Raw genomic sequence first — 20,678 nt, forward strand, 5'->3', positions numbered from 1 at the left:
TAAGTGCTGTTTAATATCATCCCACAAGATAAAACATTATGACTGTACAATATCAAGAATCTGTCGGTATGATACGTTTCATGATAACGATAGACTTATATACATCGTGTTATATTGTGATACTGTAGTAACAAGGATATATTTGTAGTATTATCGAGTACTAAGTGCTGTTTAATATCATCCCACAAGATAAAACATTATGACTGTACAATATCAAGAATCTGTCGGTATGATACGTTTCATGATAACGATAGACTTATATATATCGTGTTATATTGTGATACTGTAGTAACAAGGATATATTTGTAGTATTGTCGAGTACTTGACTCTGGTGTTGCCGAATTTACAGACCACATGACTCTTGACGAAGTCGAAACTGCTTTCATTTTTTTTGAAACCAAAACATGTCCAAACATCAGCTTTAAAAGCTGCTGAAGTCAACTGTATCCTCTTGTCCTCAGTCACTGCTGGGACCTTTGCGTCACCGGGATCTTGCAGGATTTTTATTGTTCTTTAACTTGGAGTACGTAATGACTGGTGCCATCTAACGGCCAGAAATGTAATTGCAACACGGAAATGAACGAACGGTGTGAATAATTGTTTTTTATATGTTGATTAAAATGAATGAATTGAAAAATAAATATTAAATATTAAAATATAAACCTTTAAAGAAAAAATTAAATTAATTATTCAGTGCTGTTTAATATTGAAATGGTATTAAGAACTATTTTTTATTTAATTGTAACCATTTTATTACGTTCCCCTTTTTTTAAGATGTGTAAATAAACTGCAGGGAACAATTATTCAGTGGATTGACATTCTGGTCAAAACATTACTCCTGGAGAAAGGACTCAAAACTTAACTTAAGAAACTCTGATGTGACGCTGACGACAAGCGTGGAAAGGTTGTAAAGCCCACTTGTGTGGCTGCGGTCTGGAATGCTGCACCTCCTGGCACACTAACCCGAGACAGAGGCCAGAGTTATTTGTGAGATGACATGTTTCCTGTAAATCAAACTGACAAACTGGATCCAGTCGTCTGTGGGCGACTGCGCTCGTAGTACAACAAAGGTTTAGGGAGAGCATGGGATCAACTTTTATGGGCCCCTCATTTTCACTGATCCGTCAATTTTTACTTTAACCACTGTCTTTACGACTCCCTTCTAAGGGTACTTAAGATAACAAAAAAATCTTAAAATAATTTTTTTAATTTTTATTTTTCCGAGGCTTTCAAATAGTTTATTAGAATAAGGATGAGAAACCTTTATTGACCGTGCTGTAAACGTACCATAAGATTTTTTTATGGTGCCAGTGCAGAATAGATAATGAAATAAGATGTTTAAAAATTGTGTACAAATTAAAAATGTACAATTAACATGCAAGTATTCACAGTGTTTAATAATTTTTGTGTTACAACTAAGCTTCTGGTCGCTAGACGGCAGCAGTTAATAAATCCTCCAAAGCTAAATGAATTATTAAATTAGGCAAAGGTCCCAGCGTTGACTGAGAACGAGAGGATACAGTTGACTACAGTAGCTTTTATAGCTGATGTTTGGACATATTTTGGTTTCAAAACAAATAAAACAGTTTCAGACTTCATCAAAAATCATGTGGTCTGTAAATTCTGCAACACCAGAGTCAAGTACTCGGCAATACTAAACATATATCCTTGTTACCACAGTATTACAATTAATTGTATCGTAATACGTATAGCCAGATTCATGCTAATACACGGCCCTAATCCCTTCCAAAGTTCAAACCAAAGAGAGGTCGTCGGGACTCGTGTGTCAAGGTGAACGTGAGGATGGACAGGAAGTGACGCAGGATTTGATGGTGACGTCACCGATGAGGAGAAGACGGGATAAAGAATGATATCGATGGTCAGATTGTTCTTCTGCCGCAGTCATGACGTCGCTCAATGCAGCGTGTCCGAGCCGACGTCACGAATGCAGCAGAAGAGAGGAGGTCATTATGCATAAACGCAACTCGCACAGGACGCCCAGAAGAGTGGGTGCAACCCCCCCCCCCCACTCCATTCCCCTCCAAATCTCCTCTCTCCCTTCTTCCCAAGATGCACTGGGGCTGTCAGAGCGAAGGCTAATCTGTGCCCTTGACGAATGCATCTTATAATAAGCGGTGGCAGGAAATTTGAGGTCTTTCTACACTGTAAATAATGCAGCGGAGATCAGGTGGAGCGAGCGGAAGATGAAAAATGATGCGTGAAACGAGGGGCGGCGTTTAGACGCCACCCCATCTGATGTGTGACGCAGGTGACCTCAATGTCGGCTTCAAGGTCATGAAGATGGAGAACGAAACTTTCATGTGTTCACTGTGCAGGAGACACAGAGAGAGACACGTTTAAATCCGACATGATGCTTTAAATTGTCTCCTCACAAGTCATTGACTCGGTGTAGAGCCACCAGGTTGTTTTGAGTGTAAGTTTGTCTACAGCTGCCAGAGGAAAAGTATTTCCTAAAGCTCTAATGATACTGTGACGGCCCACGATGCTGATGATCACAATAATGTGAAGTGCGACTCGAGCTGCAGAAGGACACGCGTGTGTGTGGATTTATAGACGTCAGATTACAGGCCTGCAGATCCGACCACACCAAGACTATGATTGTAGGTCTGAGGAGTAAATATAGAAGCTGTCTCCTCCCTCTGCTGGTTTCTACGTGTGTGTGTGTGTGTATTTTTCTGTGTGTGAATGAGGGTGTGAGTCTTTCTTTCTGTGTGAATGTGTGCTTATCTTTGTGTGTAAGTCTGTCTTTGTGTGTGTGTGTGTATCTTTCTGTGTGAGTTTGTGTCTATTGTTGTGTTTATGCCTCTATAATTGTCTCTATATCTGTCTTTGTGAGTCTTTCTTTCTGTGTGAATGTGTGCTTATCTTTGTGTGTATGTGTGTAAGTCTGTCTTTTTGTGTGTGTGTATCTTTCTGTGTCAGTTTGTGTCTATTGTTGTGTTTATGCTTCTATAATTGTCTCTATATCTGTCTTTGTGTATCTTTCTTTCTGTATGTGTTACTTTCGGTGTGCATGTATGCCTATCTTTACGCGCGTGCATGTGTGTGTGTGCCTATCTTTACGCGGGTGCATGTGTGCCTATCTTTGTGTATGTGTGCCTATCTGTTTGTGCGTGTGTGCGTGTGTGTATGTGTCTTTCTTTCTGTGTGGTTGATGGTCTTTCAGTGTGTCTTCTCTCTTTCTGTTTCTCAGAGTTTGTATGTGTTCCTATCTTTGTGTGTGCGCCTATCTTTGTGTATGTTTGCCTATCTGTGTGTGTGTATCTTTGTGCGTGTGTCTTTCTTTCTGTGTGTTTCACGGTCTTTCAGTGTGTCTTCTCTCTTACTTTTTCCCAGAGTTTGTATGCGTGCCTATCTTTGTGTGTGTGCGCGTGTGTGCCTATCTTTGTGTATGTGTTCCTGTCTGTGTGTGTATTTTTTTGTATGTGTGTGTGGGCGCGTGTGTCTTCGTGCCTATCTTTGTGTGTGTGTGGGTCTATCTTTCTGTGTGTTTGGCGGTCTTTCAATGTGTCTTCTCTCTTTCTGTTTCTCAGAGTGTGCATCTGTCACTCTGCGTTTGTGTGTGTGTGTGCGTTTGTAGATTTGTGTGCCTACGGGACAACTTTCCCCTGAAAGAAACAACAAGTGACAGTTCAAGCAGCTCCAAGAGATTCTGACACTAAATTGATCCTGATAGAACAACAAAGGCTTCTCCGAACAACAACAAATTCTACTTTGAACAGCACCAGGACGCCCTGCTTCCTGCCCAGGTCACATGACTCCTCAGCAGTATCTTGTTGACAGCAGGCTCACTTCAGATCTGTGTTACTATCAAATATGTCTTCTCATCGCTCGGGAATGTTTGTGTGAAAACCTCCACGAGGACACGGAGCTCATCAAAATGCTTACAGGGAAGGAGTGTAAACAAAAGTTCTGGCTCCAGCTTCACAGCCTTGAAAGGTCAGACGAGATGTTTGAGATATCACATCCAACAACTCGATTGTTGTCAGAGGCAACAACACAAATTCCATCAATACCGCGTCTGCCAAGACCCAAGCATGTGGTTCAATATCCGCTCTGCTGGTCACAGCAGGTGAAGTTTACCTCCGAGTTGAAGCGGATCTGGCAGACGGTGCAGGAGATGACCGGCCGTTTGGTCTTGATGAGGGGAACCCCGAAGGTGTGGTTGATCACGGCCTTCTGCACCGGGTCCATCTGAAACAGGGAGGAAATGAGACGTGAGTTTTATGAAGCTGACTCATCATTATCAGAAGATAAACATCATAACCTCGCCAGATGCTCAACTGAACGTCTGATATTAAGAAACTTTCAAGTGTCGACTCAGCACTTTGAAGAGAATCTGAGCGCCCTGGTGAGAGAGCGAGACGCCACCAGCATAACAAACTCACACAGGAAGTATTTGATAAACATGTCCGCCTGAATGTTTCTGTCCATGTGGGAATCCTGCACAACCAAACAGAGGCTTCCTAAGAGGGTTACGGCTACGGATTCATCATCGTGACGAATCTGGTGCGGACATTTTTCAGCTTCTTGCTCCACAAGCAGGGGTCGCTATGGCGACAAGTTTATCCATTGTTCCAGTTACTGTGGTCTCCAGGTGTCTTCACCTTCTGACCTCTCCTCTACTCATATCTGACCTCTGCACGACCTCTGTGAAGGGGGTCAGAGGGGAGCAGGACGTCGGCAAAGACCAGCAGAAGGAGATAAGAATGTCCGTCCAGCCGGGGCCTCTTTTCTTTCTGGCTGCATTCCAGCTTCCCTCCCTCCTCTGACCCGACCTTCCCAATCCATCTTCCTCTCTCCCTCACTTTCTCACTCTCTTGCGCTCCAGATGGAGTCTCTCACTCCCTCTGTGTCCCATCCTGTCACCAGCCCCCCCCACACCCCTCTTCTCTGACCCATTCTTGCTCTGTTTACTCTGTTTCTATGGAATTCGTGGCTCACGTCACACCAGCAGTTACAGTCTGGCCCTGTCGCTGCCGAACTCTGTCCCTCGCTCGCCCGTTCGGTTCCTTCCAGCGGCACATTGCTGAACGGAACGTTTGGGGAAAGTTGGCGAAAAAGACATTCCTGAAGCTCCAAATGAAATCTCTCTGAGCGGATGAACGACTGACTTGAAAGATCATCTGAGAACAAGTGATCACTTTGGATTCATGGCATCACTTCTTAATCCGAGAACTCAGTGGTCCAGAGATCCTTCTGGCCCTGGACTCGCTTATCCTACCTACTCCACATCATCCCCTAATGAGATTAAATTCCATTCTTTTCATAACCCTGCACTTGATGTTGGTGGTCTTCCAGTCGCTCCCATTAAAAAAGATCATGTGCTGCTGGAACACCTGGACAAGAAATGGAAGTTTAATTGTTTTTTCTATAAAAGTCGAGTTTTTAAAGGATGATTCAGCTTCATCAGACCTGGTTACAGCTTCAGCCCTTTGAGAGCTCACATATGGTCAGAGCGAAACTATAGAACTGATTTAAAAATTACCTTTAATTATGTTTATATTTGGTCCTTTTTTTAATTAAGCTTAACCTGGACTTTTTTAATTGTTCTTTTCCAAAAGTACTTCATGTTCCACAAACTAATCAAATCTAAAACTGAGCTCATCTTTTGATAATTCTTAGCACAAATATCTTGTTCTTGCCATTATTTCATTATTTCTAATTTCCTCATTAGATTAAAGCTCTTTTTCTTCTTGTTTTTGCCTCGGCGGCCCCTCACAACACTGAAAGAATACAATGTCGTCCCTAAACCCCCCCCCCCTCTCTCCGAGCAACATAGACCACTTAAAAGTTTCAAGACCAAACCTCCAATGTTTTATTACCTCTAATGTTTTCGTCTGTTAACAACTGTGGTGCAGGTTTGTCGGTTCAGGCAAAAATAACGCCACGATTGTCGCCGCATGCTGAAGCGCAAACGTATCAAGAGCTTTAGTCCGGATCAGCTCTGATCCCGGCGGTTGATTCAGCTGTCCCGGAGCCAACGAGGCTCTCCCGGGGGCCTGATGATGTGGCCCGCCACCAAAACACTTGACAAAACGTTGTTCCTGTAAATGACCATTATTAAACTTCTCTTCTGTTGTGGTGTTTTCTTTAAGGCGGTTGCAATAACACACCCGACCACGACTGCGGTGCCACTCGGAATCTAGCCAGCATCTCTGCAGGAAACTCATGATGCTGCTTTTGTGGGCGGAGCTGAAGGTGTCGGAGATGATCTATGGTAAGGTAACTGATCTTTTCTATGATGGAAATGTAGCTCGTCTTCGTCTGATCTCTCTGTCTTTGTGAATAACTGCAGCAGAATTAAAGTCCATTTAAGAGACATTTACAGAGTATTTTTCAAACAAGATTAAACGACTCAAAACAAAAGTGTTGAGTTCCCTGTACTTCTGGACACCAGACCTCAGTTACAGTTCAATTCATGTTGTCTCTTAAGTCATATGACCAGCAGACATTGATCTTTTTTTTAATGATGTGGTAAAAGATTGACGACTTGGGAAGCAACATTTTGTTCATTTGAGTTTTTATGACCATCCTTCTGGCTACACAAGCCATTTTTGTTGTTTCAACTGATGTTATTCCATGAAGAGATTCTTTCGTACTCATCCTGAATTTGTTCCTTTAATTTCATCCGGATTCTTAAACTTTCACTGGGGGCTGAACATTCAAGTCATTACATTTAGTAATTGTTTGTTGAAGTTTTATACTAAGACTGAATGGATTTTTGTTGTTGTTTTACTGCTGTGTTCTAGGAACACATCAGAATAATCTACTAGTGTCTTTAACATCCATAATAATCAACGTTAAAAAACACGTTATTTCAATTAAAAAAAAACAGAAAGTAATTAACTTAACATCATATACTTGTTATAAGATTTTCAAAAACTAAATGTTAGGAGCTGATGTCAATCAACAAATTTAGAATGTTTTTATTAAAATAATTGTAATTGTTTATATACTTTTTATTCTTGAATTCAGAAAATTACACTTTTGTGTTAATGTAATCGAGGAATGGTATAATCTCAGTAAAATCTTCTCTAATATGTTGCATGCACTCTTTTTTTTAAAAGATTCTGTTAGTCTGGCTCTCTCAAGGTTTCTGCATTTACAGACAGTTATCTCCTCCTGTTCTAAACCAAATCTTTAAATATTCATATAAGAGCAGAAGGTTGAACATGTGTGAGATGAACCGAGTGTGTGATAAGGAAGCTCTGGTTCCTTAAAGAAAGTTGACACCAGGTGTATCTTGTGCTGACCCCTGACCACTGCTGAAGCTGTCCCCTGCAGACGTGACGTCAAAACACACCAACACTCAAAAGCTCATGAAGTCCAGTCATCATCATTCCCTTCCAACCTGTCCTCTTCCTGTCCTCAAGCCTCACCGTCTTCTCCTCGCCGTCGCTGGACGTCTGCAGCTGCATGGTGGTGAGCGTGCTGGAGGCGTGTGACTCGCTGAGACCCTCTTCACCCCCCTGGTCCTCCCTAGGCTGGTCCATACACACTGGAAGAGCACCTGTGGCTACTGAGGCATCGTCAGCCAGGGGTTTTCGGTAAATCCTCACTGACACATGACTCCCCTCCTCCTTCTCCTCTCTCCTTCTGGCGAATGTGCTTCTCTCTATCTGCTTCCCTCTTCTCTCCTCCCCTTCTCTCTCCCCACCTCCTTTTGCCCTTTGAGTCCCCCCCCCCCCCCCCCACACACACACACCCCTTTCATCCTCCTCCTCCACAACTGTTAAGAGCTCTGATGTGTAGATCCTTCACATCAGAGACAAACATGAGTCTGCACAAATCCAATAAAGTAAGATAAGTTAAGATTTTTCATGTACAAGAATCACACTTGATTCTTCAAGCAGGCGCCGGAGAAGGAAGTGACTTTCAAGAGCAAACTCGCGGTGAAGGAGACGAGCAGGTGGAAGATCGTAATCATGTTAAGGGGCCATTAAAGCTCCCGCGACATCACGACGAGTTTGAAGTGTTTCGTAAGAACCGCCAGCTCAGCATCTCCTCTCTAACACGAGTTTCAGACTGTTTCTTTTCAAGATGATTAATGCGTCTTAACGTCCCTGTGTGAGTTTACTTTAAACTGAAGTTCAACAGTGGCTCCATCTGCTGGTCGCCAGAGTGTAACGCATTGTTCGTCTCACTTCAGAGACATTATTAATCGAGAGTACCTTTACCTCAGACCATAAACTGAGGTCTTCTCTCATCTCTAAAGCCGCCTCGAGCTCCACTACAGAATTAGAACATGCAAGTGTAACACTGGATTTCTAATGAGTCTGGGGGTAACGTTCCACCGCCTCTCGCTCTAAAACTGGGTCGTATCCTCCTCTTCTCACCGTGGATGCAAAATCTCAGACAAATGACTCCGAATCCAGGAATAGCCTCGTCCCACATGTAGCACGCCGCTGTGGCGAATTAGCATCGCGCTGATAAGAATGTGTTGACATTTGCTAATCGAGTCGGAGCGGCGGCGGCGGCGGCGACTGCACCGATTTTTTCGCTGAAGAAGTGAAATGCTAAATATCACGGCGGCTCCTGAGGGAGAGAGAGAGGAAAATCCCCGTCTGATAAAATAAATCACATCAAACAGACCTTGATGTTTGAAACTCTGAGCGAGCCTTTGATCTCTACACACTTGCGTGAACGTCGCTTCTGTTTAAGAGTCAGTTCGGCTTCAGTGCATGAGGTCCCGTGAAGCTCCTCCTGGAACATAAATCCTGCTCAGGACTGCTTCGAGGAAAAGTGATGGAGGCCACAAGGCATCGTTGCGCTAATGGCTACCTTCAAGAATCCTTCAAAGTTCTTTTTTTTCGGATTCTAACTTTTCGATAAAGCTTTTTGTGGTCAACGTGCGTTAATCTTTTGAGGTACTGTTTGTTTTTTAAGCATTCAATTATTATTTTTGGATTAATTTAAATATATATTTGGAAATTCAAAGTTAGAAATTGTTTTTTTCCAATTAGCCACAGCAAATACAGCAATTTTTCATAAAAAATAAATCAAAATAAAATAAGAAGAAGAACAAAGAGAAATAAAGAGAAAGAACACGATGATACAATCCAAGTCTAAAGATAAAGATAAATAACATGGATCAAAGAAAAATAACAAAGACAAAGGATACAAAGACTAAAATAGAACAGAACATTATAAGGTAAAAGGTAAAACTTTATTGATTTATATGAAATTGATTTTTTTTATTATTATGATACTTTCACTCCACTCCTGCCCCCGAACTCAGAATTGTCCAATTGAATAGCCCGAGGAATGAATGAGTCCTTGAGTCTATTTGTTTTGCACCTGGGAAGGAGCATTTATGCACTCCTTCTGCTTCTAAAATGTTGGTAAAATAGAACCAACATTGTTATATTGACAACATTTCAATACAAAATAAACATGTTTAAATGTTAAATTCATTCCATATGTTCAAAATGAGCCTTGCACATGATAAATATAGAGATAAATGTTTGTGTCTGTGTTGAGGACAGGTTGTATTGGGAGATTCTAACACTAAACTAAAATAATAGAGAATGTTTGTATCATTTCCATCTTTCTGTGATAAAGTGACAGATGTTCCCTCTCGATCCTCACTCGATGATGGATGTTGTGTGTCGTAGCTTCTGCGGGTGATCTCGGTTTGTGCGAGGACTCACCGCGTTGAAGTTGTGAAACAGGCTCATGCTGTGCGGCGGAGGAGGAGGTGGAGCGGTCTCCATGGGGAACTGCAGGAACGGCTTCATGTCCAAGTGGGGCTGCATCATCGTGGGGGTCCGCAGGAAGGTCGGCACCGCTGCCCCCGCACGATTAATGCCTCCTGCGCACAGAGGAGGAGAAAAGCTGTTGGAGCTCGTGTGGTCTGAACATCGATGCCAACAAACAAGTGGAGAAACGGATCAATGCGGCGACACGCGGCGGAGAGAGGTTCCTCTCCAGATGAATCAAAGGAACGACAGTCGCCGACGCTGCCGGTTTGATCGAGAGGAGGATCACGGGCAGTTTCAAGATTTGTGCGGGAGCAGATTCATCTTCCTTTCTCCGCGTCTTCTCCACTCAAAGTGTCGTATATCTTCACAACGACTCGTTTATTCCGGGACAGTCATTACAAATAGACTGTTTGTCACCTCAGAGCTACAGTATGTTCAGGTTCTTCAGCCCAAAACATGAAGATTTGTGCTCGTCGTCAAACTTTAATTACAAGCCGCCCTGACGCCCACAACTCCCTCGTCTCCCTCCCTCTCCCGCTGTCACTCAGCAGCTCTCAGGTTAAGCCTCTTAATATCCACAACTGGATTTTTTTTTTTTTTTAAACCCACTGAGACCCGCGGCTCTGCCACGCTCCGTCGCCGAAGCTCTCTGGTTTACCTCTGGTGACAAGAGGTTGGCTTCTGCCCCCCCACACACACACCAATGTTTATATAAGATCAGAGGCTGTTGCTCAGGAACACGTGGAATCCTTCATTTAAAAATCTGAACGTGTTGACGACGGAAGCGTCTCGGCTGACGCCAGATGTCCGCCGCGCCGCTGGCAGGCGCCCGGAGGTGGAGCAGACGTCGTCATTACCTCTGCAGAGCCTCGAGTCTGACCCGACGCTGATGAAACTCTGAATATTCAACGACGAGGAGATGATTCAACATCCTGCTGGAAATATATGGAATGAATCCGGAGGATTCTCAATACATTCTTTATGACCCTGTCTATGATATATAATTGAGAGCTTAAAACGCTCTAGGGATGAGTTCACTGAGAGGGAGTGAGACGAGCGTTTTTGTTAACCACAAATACATAGAAATGGATTTTGTTTTTTCTTGTGGTTTTCTACAATCAAAGGAACATAAAGATGTGACGGACCAGACGATGACTGACTGAACTTTTACTAATGGAACAATTTGCCAAAATTTTGAAGGATAAATCTGAAATATTTGAAGGAATTTGGATCCATTCCTGAAAGATCTGTAGGGAAAACGGTCTGTTGCAAAGTCTGGAGGAAACTGATGGGGAGTAAATGGACCTGTCTTTCATTCAGGAATGAGACCGGAAAAAAAGGATATTTTAACCTCATCAATATTACAACTTTAGAATATTTATTAGTCATTTTTCTCTTTATTTTATTTTTTATTTTATTTGTATTGTACTATTTTCATTGTTGTACATTAAATACTTTTTCCCTTTAATAATAGTAATGTTGGACACAGTTTTTCATGTTGTACGAAAATTAAATAAAAGCTTTAAAAAAAAAGTTAGTTTGAAAAGAATTTCATTTTGATTTAAAGACTTGATGTTAAGTTTCGTTTTAGTTGCGGAATGTTTCAGGGTCGACCACGGCAGCGACAAACCTGAACACTGACTCAACAAGTCAATAGAAAAAGTCCAGAGTTGAATAACTGCAGATATTGAAATGGTTGAAGAGACATAACATTTAAATGTAAATATAATCATGAGCATCTTAATAATGAACCATTTGTTGATAACATGTTTTCTCTGCTGCAGGTCTCCTGGGAAAGAAGACCAGCAGAGGAAGGTAAGACTCTCTCTGTACTTGAGGTGTGGATTAGCAAGAACTGGTGATACTATACGTATCATGCTACAGGGGCAACGATACAATTTATTGATATACTGCAGTCACAAGTATATATGTGTACTATTGTCGAGTACTTGACTCTGGTGTTGCAGAATTTACAGACCACTCTTGACGAAGTCGTAACTGTTTTCATTTGTTTTCAAACCAAAATATGTCCAAACATCAACTTTAAAAGCTGCTGGAGTCGACTGTATCCTCTCGTCCTTAGTCATCGTCAGGATACCTGGACGTAAGGACTGCTGCCCGAAATGTAAACCATAAAAGTACCGTCATCTGAAATAAAATACGATCTTAAAAGCACAATCAGGGGGGAGGGGACCTCCAGCTGTGCGATACACAGTCAACGATAAATTGTGATACTGTAGTAACAAGTATATATATTGTAGTATTGTCGAGTACTTTACTCTGGTGTTGCAGAATTTACAGACCACATGACTCTTGACGAAGTCGTAACTGTTTTCATTTGTTTTCAAACCAAAATATGTCCAAACATCAGCTTTAAAAGCTGCTGGAGTCACTGTATCCTCTCGTCCTTAGTCATCGTCAGGATACCTGGACGTAAGGACTGCTGCCCGAAATGTAAACCATAAAAGTACCGTCATCTGAAATAAAATACGATCTTAAAAGCACAATCAGGGGGGAGGGGACCTCCAGCTGTGCGATACACAGTCAACGATAAATTGTGATACTGTAGTAACAAGTATATATATTGTAGTATTGTCGAGTACTTTACTCTGGTTTTGACGAAGTCGTAGCTGCTTTAATTTGTTTTGAAACCAATATACTGTATGTCCAAACGTCAGCTTTGGCTCTTGGAGTCAACTGTATCCTCTCATCCTCAGTCATCGGCTTTTATTGTTCCTTTAGCTGCATAGGACGTATTGACTGCAGCCTGAACTTTAATTGCAAATCAAAGATGAACAAAACAACAACAACAAAAAATAATTATTAGTGTTAGTGTTTTGATATTTTATTTTCCCTTCTTTGTTTTGGTTTGAATGAGTGAAGAACTGCGATCAAAGCTTCATCGTTACGTGAACAAAATGTGCTGAGTCATGGTTACGGTGTGAGCCATGTTGTCGTCGTCGTTGTCGTTTGCAACGCGGCGGCTAAAGTTGTCGGACTCCTGGACAAACGTGTCGAAACAAACGTGACCGCAGGCGTGTTCGGGGACACGGGGAGGTCGTGCCGAACACGGAGCTGCTGCAGCGAGAGAGAGTCGAACTGGCAGATCCTCGGCTCGGGAACAATCCAGCGTCTGCACCGTGATGATAAATCTGCTGCTGCTGGCCACGTTTACGCTGCTGCGCCTGTTAATTCCCTCACTACATCTGTCTGTGTGTCAGTGCGAGTGTGCGTCAGACAGAGATGGTGTGTGTCTGTGTGTGTGTGTGTGTGTGTGTGTGTGACGGCGAACGTCGCATTTAACTGTTGTCACATCGAGCTGCTCCAGCTGTGCACGACTGCCTGGACGCCATCTTGCCGAGATCAGCCGCCGCTGCTCATCTCAAAATTCGTTTATCGTTAACGTCATCTTTTGTACATGCGGTGCTATCGTCACGTTTTTGTTTACATCTCCGCTGATGCGACTGAACATCGCCATCTAGTGTTCGACCACAATGATTAGTTTTACGTTTAAAAAAATTTATTTCACTGGTACATTAAAATATAGCTGTTAAATAGTATTAAATTGGCATTAATACAACAGTTTTCTGAAGGAAAGAATGTTGAAACTGAACATTATATTATTGTTTAAAATATATATATTTTAAATTATTAGCTGAAATACTATGTGAGAAACTATATAACAGTTAATGTGTAAGTTAAATATATTTATTTGATGTTTTTATTGTCTTTGTGTTGCTAATATTTCCATGTGAAGTTTTATTTTCTATTCCAATATTATTTTAAACCCAAATTGAACACAGTTTTACAGGTTCTATTGAACTTAAATCAGAAATTCTTCACTTTCAATTTTTAGTTTTTAATAAAGACGTCAGAAATAATCTTAAGAAGGTCCTAAAATACTAAAAAAAGAAAGGATGTCTGATGCAGTTTAAATAACGTGTCTGTAAGCCTCGACGATGTTTGGCGAGGACACCCTCATGTCATGCGAAAAAATGTTTTGTCCTGCAAGGCTTTTGGACCAGACAGCGTCGGCGACTTGGCGGCGTTTCGCTGACAGAACAATGGCAGCGGCGGCGAGACTGAAGCGCTCACAGATGTGCCAGAGTTGTTGGCAACGGCGTCCGGTCCCGATGCCAGCGCCGCTCGAGCCGGGCTGAGGGGGCGACACCTGTCGTCCGCACAGCTGGAGGTCCACGTGATCGAGGGGGGGGGACCTCCAGCTGTGCAGGGTACAGGGTACAGGGTCAACGATAAATTGTGATACTGTAGTAACAAGTATATATTTGTAGTATTGCACATTCCTGTGAGAGTATCGGGCTAGTTAGCTACTAGTTAGTTACTCGTTAGCTACTCGTAAGCTACTCGTTAGCTACTCCTAAGATACTCGTTAGCTACTCATAAGATACTCGTAAGATACTCGTAAGCTTCTTGTTAGCTACTTGTAAGCTTCTTGTTAGCTACTTGTAAGCTTCTTGTTAGCTACTTGTTAGCTTCTTGTTAGCTACTTGTAGGCTTCTTGTTAGCTTCTGGTTAGCTACTTGTAAGCTACTTGTAAGCTACTTGTAAGCTTCTTGTTAGCTACTCGTAAGCTTCTTGTTAGCTTCTTGTTAGCTACTTGTTAGCTTCTTGTAAGCTACTCGTAAGCTTCTTGTTAGCTTCTTGTTAGCTACTTGTAAGCTACTCGTAAGCTTCTTGTTAGCTACTTGTGAGCTTCTTGTTAGCTTCTTGTTTGATTCTTGTTAGCGTCTTGTTAGCTACTTGTAGGCTTCTTGTTAGCTACTCATAAGCTCCTTGTAAGCTACTTGTAAGCTACTTGTAAGCTTCTTGTTTGCTACTTGTAGGCTTCTTGTTAGCTACTCATAAGCTTCTTGTAAGCTACTTGTAAGCTTCTTGTTAGCTACTTGTAAGCTTCTTGTTAGCTACTTGTAAGCTACTCGTAAGCTTCTTGTTAGCTACTTGTGAGCTTCTTGTTAGCTTCTTGTTTGATTCTTGTTAGCGTCTTGTTAGCTACTTGTAGGCTTCTTGTTAGCTACTCATAAGCTCCTTGTAAGCTACTTGTAAGCTTCTTGTTTGCTACTTGTAGGCTTCTTGTTAGCTACTCATAAGCTTCTTGTAAGCTACTTGTAAGCTTCTTGTTAGCTACTTGTAAGCTTCTTGTTAGCTTCTTGTTAGCTACTTGTAAGCTACTCGTAAGCTTCTTGTTAGCTACTTGTGAGCTTCTTGTTAGCTTCTTGTTTGATTCTTGTTAGCGTCTTGTTAGCTACTTGTAGGCTTCTTGTTAGCTACTCATAAGCTCCTTGTAAGCTACTTGTAAGCTTCTTGTTTGCTACTTGTAGGCTTCTTGTTAGCTACTCATAAGCTTCTTGTAGCTACTTGTAAGCTTCTTGTAAGCTACTTGTAAGCTTCTTGTTAGCTACTCGTAAGCTTCTTGTTAGCTTCTTGTTAGCTACTTGTAAGCTACTCGTAAGCTTCTTGTTAGCTACTTGTGAGCTTCTTGTTAGCTTCTTGTTTGATTCTTGTTAGCGTCTTGTTAGCTACTTGTAGGCTTCTTGTTAGCTACTCATAAGCTCCTTGTAAGCTACTTGTAAGCTTCTTGTTAGCTACTTGTAGGCTTCTTGTTAGCTACTCATAAGCTTCTTGTAAGCTACTTGTAAGCTTCTTGTTAGCTACTTGTAAGCTTCTTGTTAGCTACTTGTAGGCTTCTCGTTAACTTTCTTGTTAACTATTAAAGAACTATGATTGTGCTTTGATAGAATTTAAAACAATAAAGATGTTAAATATTGAGACATCAATACAATAACAGTGTTAAGCGTGCAAGCTCACAGAAGATGAAGGAGGTGGTCACATGTGATCAGACCTCAACTTGTGACCACACGGGCGCGTGTGGACACTGGATTACTCCCTGACCTCCACAGAAGGTTTGCGTGACCTCACCGGACGTCCAGTGTTTTCAGCTCGTCCGGCTCTCGCCACTCATCCGTCACCGTCGCTCCCTTTCATTTCCCCTCCCTCCCTGTATCACCTTTAGATCAGCTCCATCGTGGCGTCCCAGCTGCGACCCACGGCTTCAGAAAATAGCCAATTCATCTCATGGTCCCGACACGGCAGGAGGGACCGGAGCGCTCAGTATTCCGGTCCGGTCCGACCCCGCCGGTGACCCAGTTCTCGCCCGAGCAAACTCCAGATGTGAAGAGGTTCAGATGTTTCCTCTGCCGGAGGACTTGACTCTCATAAGTCTGAGGAGGACCTGCTCGTGTCCGGGTCAGTCTGGGTTCTCTCAAGACACTCACTCAGAACTGGTCTCTGGTGCTGCTCAGATTTTAAATGACAGGATCGTCTTCTTCAAAGTCACCACAGGGGGCGCTACTGAGAAGACCACTTTTAATGACCACTGCAATTTTTTCTTTCTTAAAAAACTATGAATCTCTTTTTACAATTTAATTAAAACTGTTTTAATTAATCAACTGAATCTTTGACCACATGAATTTTAAATAAAAAAAAAACATTTTGTTTTGATAGAGAAGATTTATTTGGGCCATAAATAAAGGAATAAAAAGTTTAAAAACAGTGAAAAATAACTACAATTATAAGAATAAGTAGTTTGTATCTCTTTATAAATGTATATATGAATAATTTCTGTCTCCACAAGACAACACTGGCTTCATTCCTGAACTTCAGTCTGAATTTGAACCCATGAATTAAAAAGTTAAATGGCAGATCTGGCTTTTTTAAAACACCTGCAATCAGACGCGCAACATTCAGACGCACACAAACGCACACTGTGGTTTTAAGTCGTCTCCCTGCTGGTCGTGAAGCCCCCCCCCCACCCCCCCAGAGTGTCGTCTGAGGTGCTGAACCGTGAGACTTTTTGTCATCACGCGCAACCAAAGTGTGTGTTGAACCTGGTGTGTTCAAGTCCAGGCGTGTGTGTCTCTGACGGTGGCATTTATGTGCGTCTGAAATGAGAGTGAATCGCTCGGCGCCGCTCCTTTAATACATCCAAGTAATGGGCCAGAAGCCAGAAGTTTTTACGAGTTATTTGATGAAACCTGATGACAATAATCACAGGTGTGTCTCAACGGAGTCGAGCTTTTTATGTAAGAACTTAAACCTTTTTACTGGTTTTATCGTTAAATCATTCATTTTTTCTCGTTTATTATTTGTATCCATCGTTAAGTACTTCATGTGGTTTTAAGACGACAAAATATCTTTGTGTTGCTGCGGTGGTGTGTGTGTGTGTGTGTGTGTGTGTGTGTGTGTGTGTGTGTGTTGTGTTGTCAAAAGGCACTGATGAGAATCTTCACTTCGTGTCGTTACCTGCAGCCGACGCCGTCTCCGCCCGCATGACGAAACATTCCAGCGCATTTATCTCATTACGTCTCACGGACAAATCATTTTCTCCGTGTGTGTGTGTGTGTGTGTGTGTGTGTGTGTGTGTGTGGGTGTGTGTGTCAAGAAAGTGTGTGAAGGAGGGAGAGTTTCTGACTGCAGGCGACGGCGATGAAGATTTGTACTTTCACAAAGCAAAGGTCGCCACGGATACAAGGATCAACACACACACACACACAGACACACACACACACCTCGGGCAGCCTCACTAAATCTCACGCACACTTTAGTTGGCAGTTGTTAGACGCAGGCGTGTTTTCTTCTGAATTCATTATGTTGGTATGATAGTAACAAGGAATTTAAAAATTCCTATTACTTAATTATTTCTAAAGTAGTTGGGATTAGAAGATCAAACTTTATGTGTATAAAAAAGGAACATATGTTTAAGTCTAAGTCAATCGCACCATTTAAATTACATTAAAAACATTATTAAATTCAAGTATTCAATAAAAACAAATTAAACTTTAAGTTTCCATATTTGAAATATTAAATTCAACATTCATTATCATGATGGCACTGATTTACCTACATAAACTACACTAGGACTCTGGTTGAGTAGCTAACAAATAGCTAACAAGTAGCTAACAAGTAGGTAGGTAGGTAGGTAGGTACTGTAGGTAGGTAAATTGTTTTTTTTTCCCAACAACTTCCCAAAGTAGCTTACAAGTAGCTTACAAGTAGCTAACAAGAAGCTTACAAGTAGCTAACAAGTAGCTAACAAGAAGCTTACAAGTAGCTTACAAGTAAGTAAGTAATTTAACAAGAAGCTTACAATTAGCTAACAAGAAGCTAACAAGTAGCTTACAAGTAGTTTACAAGTAGCTAACAAGAAGCTTACATGTAGCTGACAAGAAGCTTACAAGTAGTTAACAAGTAGCTAACAAGAAGCCTACAAGTAACTAACAAGTAGCAAACAAGAAGCTTACGAGTAGCTAACAAGTAGTTAACGAGTAGCTTACAAGTAGCTAACAAGAAGCCTACGAGTAACTAACAAGTAGCTAACAAATGGCCTACAAGTAACTAACAAGTAGCTAACAAGAAGCTTACGACTAGCTAAAAAGGAGCTTACGAGTAGCTTATGAGTAGCTTACAAGAAGCCTACAAGTAGCTAACAAGAAGCCTACAAGTAGCTAACAAGAAGCTTACAAGTAGTTAACAAGTAGCTTACAAGAAGCCTACAAGTAACTAGCAAGTAGCAAACAAGAAGCTTACGAGTAGCTAACAAGTAGCTAACAAGTAGTTAACGAGTAGCTTACAAGTAGCTTACAAATAGCTAACAAGAAGCCTACGAGTAACTAACAAGTAGCTAACAAATGGCCTACAAGTAACTAACAAGTAGCAAACAAGAAGCTTACGACTAGCTAACAAGGAGCTTACGAGTAGCTTATGAGTAGCTTACAAGTAGCTAACAAGAAGCCTACAAGTAGCTAACAAGAAGCTTACAATAAGCCTACAAGTAGCTAACAAGAAGCCTACAAGTAGCTTACAAGAAGCTAACAAGAACCTAATGAGTAGCTAACAAGTAGCTAACGAGTAGCTAACAAGAATCTTGGGAGTAGCTAACTAGCCTCTCAAAGGAATGTGCACTTGAAAAATACACTTTTCTATGGTTGACGTCACACTTGAAGGACATGGAGGAGGACAGGAGGACGGTCACCCCTCCAGCTGTTCTCCCCCATCATCCCCTCCTTCTCTCCTCCTCCTCTTGTTCTCTCGCTCCCACACACCCAGCCGGAACAATAGCCCGACCGTCGTTCCCAGACTCCGCCCAGAACCCGGCGCCCTCAGGTGTGGAATTCTATCACTCGGACACAATCGACCCGGATCTCTGCGCAGAGGAGTCCAGATCCCAGATACGAGTCAGACCTGCTGGGGGAACTTTCATCACGTGATGTTTGACTCTCAGGATGGAGTCAATAATGTCTTCCTCACTTCAATCCTTCAGGGCCCACATGTCACTGTCGCCAGCAGTCCTGGCTCAGTCAGAACGTCCTCTAACGTTCCAGCTGCTCCTGAGGCAACTTAATCTGTGTGAGTGCTGGAGCAGGACAGGAGGGGGAGCAGTGAGTGTCAGTGGAGTGTCAGTGTGATCCCTGAGACTCACTGATGCACCTACTAATATATATGTGTGTGTGTGTGTGTGTGTGTGTCTATGTATGCGTGCTTATATGTATGTGTGCTTGTATGTATGTGTGCTTATATGTATGTCAAAGTGTGTGTGTTTATATGTATGTGTGTGTGCTTATATGTGTATGTGTGTGTGCTTATATGTACGTGTGTTTATATGTATGTGTGTATTTGTGTTTATATGTATGTCGAAGTGTGTTTGTGTGTGTGTGTTTATATGCATGTGGAAGTGTGTGTGTTTATATGCGTGTGTGTTTATATGTATGTCAAAGTGTGTGTGTGTGTGTGTGTGTGTTTTTATATGCATGTGTGTTTATATGTATGTCAAAGTATGTGTGTGTGTATGTGTATTTGTGTGTATACGCCTGTATGTGTATATGCTAATATGTGTGTGTAAGTGTATGTGCTTATATGTCTGTCTGTGTCAGTGTGTACATGTGCGTGTGTGTGTTTATGTATATATATATATATATATATATATATATATATATGCATGTGTCACTTTGTGTGTACGGTACATGTATGCATATTATGTTGGTGTGGGTGTGTGTGTTCATGCATATAATTGCATGAAAGTGTGTATAATGTCTGTTTGTGTATGTTTGCATGTGCGTTTGTAAGAGCACACAACACATTATCTTCTGTATTATTTATAATGAGTGTGTGTAACGGGAAAAGTAACAATTGTGTAACGTTGTGTGTTGACATCACACTAGGACATGCGTTTCTTGCATCAGGTTGTGTGTCTCGCTGAGACGTCTGTGCTGTGATGTCGTGAGTGCTGCGTGAGATTTGTTGAACAATCTGTGTAATAGTTACACAACAGAGGGAAACTCCTCTGAGGTGTCGAGCTCCTTCTCACTGCATTATTCAAAGAGCTGTGCGGAGCGCTGCTGAATCCTGTCTGCATCTGCATGATGCAAGGAGGAGAGACCAGGAGAGAGGAGGAGCGAAGAAGGGAGAGGAGCAAAGAGGAGAGACGAGGAGCGAGGAGGAGAGATGAGGAGCGAAGAAGAGAGAGGAGGAGGAGAAAGGAGAAGCGAAGAAGAGACAGGAGGAGCGAAGAGGAGAGAGGAGCAAAGATGAGAGAGGAGCGAAGAGGAGAGAGGAGCAAAGATGAGAGAGGAGGAGCGAAGAGGAGAGAGGAGCGAAGAAGAGAGAAGAGGAGCGAAGAGGAGAGATGAGTGAAGAAGAATGAGGAGGAGAGAGGAGCAAAGAAGAGAGAGGAGCGAAGAAGAGAGAGGAGGAGAGAGGAGAAGCGAAGAGGAGAGACGAGAGGAGGAGGAGCAAAGAAGAGAGAGGAGGAGAGAGGAGAAGCGAAGAGGAGAGACGAGAGAGGAGGAGCAAAGAAGAGATACGAGGAGAAAGGAGGGGCGAAGAGGAGAGGCGAGGAGAGAGGATGAGCTAAGATGAGAGAAGAAGAGAGAGGAGGAG

At 42.2% G+C, this 20,678-nt stretch overlaps 2 protein-coding genes across 5 annotated transcripts in view; one reads left to right on the forward strand and one right to left on the reverse strand.

Annotated features, from left to right (window-relative positions):
- The window catches only part of znf385a (zinc finger protein 385A), a 53,230-nt gene that overhangs the window by 15,947 nt on the left and 16,605 nt on the right, over nt 1–20,678 (reverse strand). For 2 of the 3 annotated variants that reach the window (XM_087782041.1, XM_087782043.1), the window contains exons 2-3: nt 9,675–9,835; nt 4,105–4,215 (exon numbers count right to left, since the gene is read on the reverse strand). In XM_087782041.1, coding sequence (XP_087638167.1) covers nt 4,105–4,215; nt 9,675–9,835 — 272 coding nt within the window. Of the gene's footprint in view, nt 1–4,104; nt 4,216–7,403; nt 7,594–9,674; nt 9,836–20,678 lie in introns of those variants that run through there. The other variant, XM_087782044.1, reaches the window with a different exon arrangement.
- birc5b (baculoviral IAP repeat containing 5b) overlaps nt 7,533–20,678 on the forward strand; it is a 35,398-nt gene continuing 22,252 nt past the window's right edge. For both annotated transcript variants that reach the window (XM_087782049.1, XM_087782050.1), the window contains exons 1-2: nt 7,533–7,571; nt 11,510–11,540. The gene's annotated coding sequence lies outside the window, so the exon portion shown is untranslated. The remainder of the gene's footprint in view (nt 7,572–11,509; nt 11,541–20,678) is intronic.

Source organism: Callionymus lyra, chromosome 19, assembly GCF_982586985.1.
Source record: "Callionymus lyra chromosome 19, fCalLyr1.hap1.1, whole genome shotgun sequence".
Taxonomy (NCBI): domain Eukaryota; kingdom Metazoa; phylum Chordata; class Actinopteri; order Syngnathiformes; family Callionymidae; genus Callionymus; species Callionymus lyra.